Here is an 8802-nt window from a genome sequence, read left to right on the forward strand (position 1 = left end):
TTAAACTTAGGACTGGGCCTTAAATAATATATAATCAGTGAAGTCCTTTCTTACTATTAATTCTCACTTTAGTTCTTGAAATTTGGCATTTGTTGAATTCTGTGTTAGGACTTTTTCCAAATCCAAGACTTGGGGAACTTGGTTAACAATGCAATAAATAGAACTTCATAGCGTTACAGAGAAACATTAAAGCCTTTTTTGTGTGCTGCTCTTTCCCTTTTAAAAAAAAAATACAGTCATTGTTTCTTTAAAAGTCTCCATCTGCGAATCCCATTAGATGTGCATATAAGGTTTCGGATGATTAATAGTTGCCTGCCTTGCTTTGGTTGGAGGGGCTGAGTGTATGTACGTTAACCCCTCCCTCCCCTCTCTCACATTTCACTTCACAAACTTGTCACTCTCTCCCCACCACAGTATTTAAAAAGTGTTTCACACATGTCCAGCACTTCACAAGGAAGCAAGCTGCAGGCCTTAGGAAGCAATTCAGGGCAACCACTGCATGAGTCTGGTTACTGTCTTCCAGTTGGGACAATGAAGACATTGAGACGAGTTCCCAGAGTAACAAATCTGCAACAGCATAAAACCCACAAACAAATTGCTGTTTAGGGAGGAAACCCATTCTGTAAATTTTGGAAGGTTTCCCCTCTGCTCCTCTTCTGATTTTGAAGCCTGAGCTATAACCAGTCACGAACATTGGAGTGTGGACAGGATTGGAGGCGAATGGATCCCACCAGCAGCAGCTGCATGCGCAGTCCACAACCTCCTGCCCCACTTTGGGGGTGCCTGCGAAGCACCCATGCGGATGTCACCACAGCTTCGGGGCTGAACCATTATCCACCAGCACCGTTCTTCCATCAAAAATCAGATTTTGCTACTTACTCCGATTTCTCAACCTCCTGCCTGGTGACTGCTCCCCACAGCTTCCCACGTGAGGAGTGGGCATTTGTGGAGCAGCACCCCTCTTTCCAACACTCTGACTGGCATTTGGCAGCAACTGAGGCCAGAAGGCGACTAAATCCAGGACTGGCCTTGGGTTCTGGGGAGTCAGAAGGCAGCAGTCCAAATCTAGTGAGTGCAGCCGTGGGTATGAATGAAGATGAAGAGGCACCAGTAAATACTACAAATGAGACTGAGAAAAAGTCGTCCAAAAGAAAAAAGGAAAACTCAGGTAGGTGACACGAAAGCAGGGTTCTGGGATAGTACAGGCTATAGTATGAGAGGACCTGTAAGATTAGGAATTAAATAAAACTGGCAAGGAAAACGTTTTGCAATTCTTGACTGGGGAAAAATACACAATAGGATACTCAAACTAAATGGCTTATTCTTTGATGACCTCTGGTGTTTGTATTTCACTCCTGCAGATCTTGTTTACTGAACCAGGCATTTTACTCACCAGCAAAATGCACATTTGCTGTAACTAAACAGGAATCACGTGGCATGTACACTGAGCTGAAAGTCCTAGAATGTGGAGTTATAGACTGCATACTTGCCATTTGTCCATCAAAGAGGAAAGATCCCTCATCTTGAGCTGCCTGTGTTAGTTGGAAACGGTAGACTAAGATTTTGACATCTCAGTTTATGGTAAGAAGTACAAGATGCGAAGTCTCCCTTTAGATATAAATTCTGTTTGGCCTCACTAAATATTAAATGTTTTTATCTTGAAACCAGAGGTAGTGAAAGTTTGCCCATCAGTACAGTGTCCAAGAATGCAGAAAACGTAGGCAGTTTTCATTGTGTCATCCTAGCTAGCAAAACGCATTCATTCTACAGTGCAATATTAAATAATTTCATAGTTATATAACCTCTGATTTGCCACTGTCTCAAATCCAGATATGTGAAATATGCATAAAATTGTTTTCTCCTAAGGAAGCTGTTAAAAATTAAGATGCATATATGCATTCACGTGCTATAGCATTCATTTATAAGCTACAGTATGCCTTTTGCCACAGCTATGAAGTGAGGAGCATCTGCCAGTATCTCCATTTTACAGGTAGAGAACGTAGCAATAAAAATAGTTATTTATTTATTTGTAGATTTTACAGGTTGGCTACAGAAGAGCCACCTCTAATCCAACTTTCATTTCTCCATTTTGCAGTTTAAACAACGAGCTTGTATTCGTGCTCTCCCTGTCACACAATTAGTCCTAATCTCTGTTCTCTTCCAATATGAATAGGCTGTTAGGGAACACATAAACTAATATTCCAAACCTCTTTATGCCCAGAATCTAGTTTACTCCCCTCAGCTATCAGATTTTTTTCTTTAGAAACTCAGCTTTGTAGAATTTAAGTTCATTTCTATTGAAAAAGCATGTTTGGAGCAAAAAATTCCCCAAAATCCAAGTGCAAAGAAGTTTTTTTTTAAAAAAAAGGAAAAGCAAACAACGCTTTTATTCTAACATTTGCTACTCGTAGGTAAACAGCAGATTTCAGTATACTCAGATTAGAGAGATATCGTTATTCTTAAAGAGACTGATTCCAAAGCACATCTCCCTGTTTTAAGTAGAAGACAAATGTTCCTTCTGTTCTCTATTACCAGCACCCTTAACATCTTCCTTTCATACTTGCTGCTGTCCCGTATACTTTTCCTTACAGTGGAGGTGTAAGCAATGACATCACTGAAAGGTATGGTGTTTCCTGTCTTCTAGCAACTGTTGCTGTCTGTACAAGTTGTTACTTTAGCAAATGCAGAATAATTAAAACATCCCACAGGGGATTCCATGGCTTTTCATTTCAGTCCCTTCTTCACTTACCAGACAGCAGATAGAATTATTTAATATGCCTCCTGCAAGCTCTTCCTTCCTTCTGTCCTCAGACGAAATAAAACGAATGAGGGGAAAGTCTATGAGCTATTTTATTGTGACTTTCTTCACTTTTACAGCAGTTCTAGAAATGCAGCTAGACACATCACATACTAATTGTTTATTCTAAGCAGAACATAACTCTTTTCTCTCCTCTTCAGAATTTTACTTGACTTTTTAGAAAAAAATCTAGGTACCCAGAACCTTCTCTGCAGAGATTGGGCTAGTAAAGAAAAATATATTGAAATCACTTGACCTACAAAATAATTTATTTTCCTTTAGTTGTAGCCTTATCCATCACCAATTTTACCTGAATTGCAATATAGATACAGCATTACCATGATTTGTACTAGTGCATGCAAAACCTTTGGTTCTTGCGAAGACCCTAGTTATTACAATGTACACAGTGAAGATTTTGGAACATGGCTCTTTGCAGAGTGTTCTGAGAAAAGTCTAAAGTAAGCATATTTCTCAGACAAATAAGCAGAACAGTGTAAAAATAATAAACAAGTTTGTCAATCTCTAAAACTTTCTTTGAAGCACAGATATATTAAAAACATTTTTTAAATGGCTTTGTTATGGTAATAACAACAGTGGCATCTACTACAAATACTTGTGGATAAACACGCACACCCCCTTCCCTTCCTCTACAGACTTTAGTTACTTAGATGCCATATGAAGTCTTCACAGGCTCACCAAACGACCTGAAGATATAAGTTAATCTAGTGTTAGCTTTGACAGTTGCCTGCGCTGTCCATCCACAAGCCACAGCCGTTAACATTTTCAAATAAAATTTTCATAAAAGTTTGTGTCTGACCTGTGCTAAATTGTACTTGCATTATGATGCATCTGAAGTCCCTAGTTCTCCAGCAATCGTAATATAATATATAACAGAATTCAGACAGTTTTATTTTATGTGAATGTAACAATACAGAATGTTAGTGAGGTTGCAGTAGAAATGAGAATGTGATAACAGTGCGTGATAGCTCCCTTAACACTTGACTGAAGAACTCTGGAAAACTTTGTATTAAAATGTGTAGAGCTGATGTGAATTCCTGCCTGCCAACTCTTCTCAGTCTTGCCGCTAACTGTAAAGAGGATTTTCTAAGCTTGCGATTCCCATTTGAAGTCATGGTGGCATAAAAAGCAGTAAGTAAGAGCAGACAGCAGCAGGGAGCAGCAGATAACCTGAGAAGGACTGAAAAGCAATGCACAGGCAAGTCCCTGCTCAGTTTAAAGTGTTCTGGGTGCAGAACATCACGTGTCAGAGCCCCCTGCGTGCACCCTCCATTGAGCATTAGTCCATGAGGTGCACATTGAAGTAACTTCTGAATACCTTATCATCAGCTGTCAAATGAATCCACTGTTTATGAGGTCACTTTACTTGGCCAATGTTCCTGATAGCTTTCAGAATTTTATGTTTCGTAACATGAAAAACTATTAGTGTCTTACCACTTGATTTAATCACTCAGAACAAATATGCCCTCAAAGTCTTTAGTATGGGGAAAAAAGTAACATTGTGCAGATGCTTCGTATGTCTATTTTACTTCCTTCTACTGAGGGGAAAATTGCACACATCGATGGCAGTTTGCAGAATAACAGGAGGTGCATTGATCTGGGCTGTGGATCACCACAAGCATCTAACAAGCAGGTAGGATCCTCCATGTGAAGGCATTAGCAACCTCTGTACTTCTGTGCCTAAGCTGTTCTCTGAGCAACAGAAGTACCCCCTGTGGTGCCAAAGTCCTGTATCTGCACAGCACAAAGTCCTTATGCCTTCCTCCAAAGCATTATTTACTGACCATTGTTAGTAGATCAGTTCAACCCAGTGAGGGAGAGTAAGTACTACTTCACGTGACCAGACTCCGATTCAGTTATGCTGCTTGTAAACACAAAGCAAAGCCAACTTCTGTTGACCAGCTCCAAATGCTGAATTTGGCCTGTTGTTTTGCAGGGAACGGGTTGCCTCTTCATACACCCATGTATATATATTAATGCCTGACACGGTTTTTGTTTTGGAAACTTTATACTATAGGAACATGTACCATTTGGGTTCCTACACATATTTTGCTGCAGCCCTAGAGAAATGCAGTGGTTCACTTCAACCACAATGAAACTGGGTGGGATCCTGCAAGTATGCATGCTCCATGGTAGAGACACTGGCCTTCCTGTGATTTCTGAGCAGCAGTTTGTGGGTTTTTTTTTAAACTGGCAGTACAGTAGGAAAATTTTTCAAAGCTAATTTGTCCTTTCACGCAACATTTGCCATTTTCCACATTCTGTTGTCAAAACTCTGAGGCAACTAGGACCAATTTCCACTTTTCAAATATCACAAAACCTGCAGCCATGAATAACCATATATCTTTTTACAACACCATGTGGCATGCAGCCTGATGACAGGATCCAAGCTACACATCCTGCTCTATTCCCAGAAATACTTAGCTATTTTAAACATTGTTTTTGAGATTAAGACTGGTGAAATCGCCTCTTAGAAAGGACGTCCTTTGCACAGGGCTAAGCAGAGAGCTCACATATTTATTCAGCTTGCATTAGCTACTTTTATCCCAGGTTAACTTGATGGAGGTGGCTTTAGTTCCTGCAGGGAGTTATTGGCATTGCAGAGCTGCTTCACTGCTCCACGTGTTTGCTAGGGGAGCAGAGACCCAGGGGGAAGCCCTTGAGACCAAGGTTCCCAGAAGCTTGTGGCAAAGCTGCCAGCAGGGGATCCACACTTCAAACCCCGCTTCCCCACCACTCTCTCAAAAGTCGCGTTTGTCAGCCTTTGGGAAGTATGTAAGAGTGTGTTTGTTCAGTAAGAGATGAGAATGAAGGGAATTGTACAATTATGGGCAAAAGCATGGGGAGAAACTTGCAGGGTTTGTTTTCATACTTTCCCCAACTTTATCTGGGGATTTTTGAAGAATAAGTAGCAAGAACATCGTTGATGCAAACAAGTCTAATTTCCTTGAAATGGGGAGCAATACAGCTGCAGCATGTGATGCATTAGTCCCTGTGCACATTATCACTAATGGGAGCTATGTTTGACTTCTCCGTTTCTGATGGACGGAGCTAAGATCAGATCAGTCATGAAGCCTACAGTCACACTTGACAGATTCTTCCAGGTTTATTACTTTGGCAACCAAAGGGACATCTAGAAGATGATACTGCAGTTTGTACTCTTTCTACCATTTTGTATAAAATTTCTATGTACAAATATTATGCTAGGACGCACAGACCTTCATTGCACACTAGTTACACACAAAAATTAAGTAATTAATTGTCACCGTCACAAAAACCTACTAGTATCTTCAGATCAGGGAATCTAGCCAATCACAGGAGCAAGAGGAGAGAAAGAGTCAAGGAGCTGGTAAAACTGACTCTCTGAAAGATTGGCAGTTTGGGCTTTGCTCGCTGAAATGAGGACATTTTTCCTTGCATTGTTTGGAGATTCTTCACAAGCACCAGTTTTAAAAGCACAGGAGATGAAAAATAAATAATTTTTTTTTTTCAAAAAAGGAAATGAAAGAAAAAAAAAAAAGATTGCCACAGGCTTTGTCAGGCAAAGTCAGTTTGTGTTTGCTTTTTAGCATAATTGGTGTGGCATCCCTTTGGCTACGACTTTAAATTTGGCTTTGAAGTATGACTCTTGAGCACATTGCTGCCAAGTGCACAAATACCAAAGAAGTTTTTCAGGGCAGCACGGTGACAAGGATGATACTGAGGCCAATCATGCACACAGATACCAGACCTCCTTGTAGTTTTCATTTAGCAAGGATTAGAAGAAGTTCAAAGTCTAGAGTATCATGTGCCAATTCAAAGAACACTGGTTTGTCTGGTGTTCCTTGTTTCACCATATTCCTCACACGCACAATATTTCCAGGCCATCTGCTTACTAAGTGACTTTAGCTCACACCCTGCACTAGAGGTCATCACCATGCCCTCATAACGCATTACACATCATATACAGAAAGTGCTAGCTTTGCTGCCTGTTGCTTGGTACATCAGAAGAGAGTGATAACATGTATACAAGGAATGAAAGTAAAGATGTGGGGAAGGAAAGTATTTCAATGCGATGATCACAAGGAATGAGAGCTTCCTTCCCATAGCTGCTCATTTCTGACCTTACAGATCCAGGCCTGCACTTCTGCAGTTTTGACAACACATCCCTTCCTGACTCTGAGCTGTCCCACCTTTGTCCCCTTGAACCTGAGACGAACGACACTGATAAGTCATGCTGAGCTTGAGGGGCCATAACACAAACTTCTTAAAACTTCTACTGAGCATTTCAATTAGTAGTTTCTATCAGATGTCTGCAATACACAGGTTCACACGGATCAATGTAACTGCAAATTACACATGTGTGCTTGCCTCTTAGAAAACCAGAACTCAAGCAACAAGGCAGAAACAAGCAGCAAATCACGGAAGGAAAGGACAGCTTTCACAAAGGAGCAGCTACGGGAGCTGGAAGCCGAATTTGCCCACCATAACTACTTGACGAGGCTCAGGAGATATGAGATAGCTGTGAACCTGGATCTCACCGAGAGACAAGTACTTCCTGAATCCCTGCCTCCCCAGCTTATTCTTCCTCCCCACACTTCTCCCTAAAGCTAAAAGCAAGATATGTTACTCGAGGGTGTACTTTTACAATGGCACAGAGGTATTTTAATACAAAGTCTCCACATTCTTTTAAAACACATTTGTTACAGATTTCTGTAAGTAGTTAATAAATGTTGTAATGTTTATCTAAACTAAAGACACATTTGGGAATAACTGATATCTAATGAGCTGTTGTTTACTACCACTCCTTGGTACATACTGCTATGTCAAGGCTTACAGATGGAATATGGATATCACCTTAGGCTGTGATTACCAGGGAATTATTAGAATTATATATGTTTGATATATGCATTCTTCCTGGATCAGGTAGTATTTTGAGGTGATAGGAAAGACAAAAATACAGAGTTGCGTGGAGAAAGATATTTCTGTTCTCAGTCAGGGTTTCCTTATTAAAGCTTAGTGGACAATACAGGAATTGCTCAATTAAGTGAAGCAAATTACAATTCCTAAAGCATTAGATTGGATGAACTAGATGTTAAAAGACATTAGATGCACTGTGCCCATTGGATTGACGTGCTTAGTTGACATAAAGACAGATTCTAGGCAAAACACTTGTACTACCTTTGCAGGTCTCAGAGAAACATCTGCCTGGAACAGTTTAGAAAGAATTGTTCCTGCCTTTGTTAGAGAGATGGATTACTTAAACTTGTGAGGTTCCTTTCACCCCTTCTTCTAGAATTACACAAAACATCTGTCTATTGATACACATATATATGCATAGGTTTGCTTACACAGCTCAGATTGAGGCATCAAGTTAATTATTTCCTTTTTATCACCCAGGTCAAAGTATGGTTTCAAAACAGAAGGATGAAGTGGAAACGTGTTAAAGGTGGTCAACCAGCGTCCCCACATGAACATGACACAGAAGATGTGGACTCTGCAGCTTCCCCCAGCTCTGACTAGTCCTTGCAGCAATGGGAGAGGAATATGGAGAAACTAATTGATCAGAAAGTGGATGCAACACTGCTCTGGGTCAGCTACATCATGAGATGATTCTGCTTGCAAAACCTGTAGCCCTGAGTCTTTAAAAGGTGTATGACCGTTTCGGTTACAGAGGCAATTAATGAATGCAGGGGAAAAAAGCCAAAGGAGGGCATAATTTTAGTTTTTGTCTGAATGAATTTAACTCTCTGGAAATTTCTTACTACTACGGATGTGTCCTCAGAACAAAAGCTAACAACCACTGAATATAAACCAGAAGTAATATTGTCTAGGCTCTCAAACACGTAGAAAATACAGATTCTCAGTCAGCAAGAAAGAGTTCAGCAAGTGATAATGTTTAATTGTATTCTCATCCAGCCTTTCCTGGGTCACATCTATTCATTCTGCATTTGTACTTGACAAGGCACATTTTCCTTGTGTCTTAGTTTAAGAGAAATAAATACTTT

General features: G+C 40.3%; 1 protein-coding gene across 1 annotated transcript; it reads left to right on the plus strand.

The window, feature by feature from the left end:
- The first annotated feature begins 720 nt into the window (after positions 1 to 720).
- On the plus strand, positions 721 to 8317 carry MEOX1 (mesenchyme homeobox 1). Its single transcript, XM_009982311.1, has 3 exons — positions 721 to 1168; positions 7173 to 7345; positions 8195 to 8317. Exons 1-3 carry the CDS (start codon positions 721 to 723, stop codon positions 8315 to 8317), a joined length of 744 nt encoding a protein of 247 aa, XP_009980613.1.
- Positions 8318 to 8802: the final 485 nt, after the last annotated feature.

Source organism: Tauraco erythrolophus, chromosome 25, assembly GCF_009769465.1.
Source record: "Tauraco erythrolophus isolate bTauEry1 chromosome 25, bTauEry1.pri, whole genome shotgun sequence".
Taxonomy (NCBI): Eukaryota; Metazoa; Chordata; class Aves; order Musophagiformes; family Musophagidae; genus Tauraco; species Tauraco erythrolophus.

Bases quoted from the DNA above. Each gene is read 5' to 3' on its own strand.
- MEOX1 (XM_009982311.1), top strand. From the start codon at position 721: ATGGATCCCACCAGCAGCAGCTGCATGCGCAGTCCACAACCTCCTGCC. The intron at 1,169-7,172 runs GTAGGTGACACG...CTTGCCTCTTAG, and splicing joins AAGAAAAAAGGAAAACTCAG to AAAACCAGAACTCAAGCAAC. The intron at 7,346-8,194 runs GTACTTCCTGAA...TTTATCACCCAG, and splicing joins TGGATCTCACCGAGAGACAA to GTCAAAGTATGGTTTCAAAA.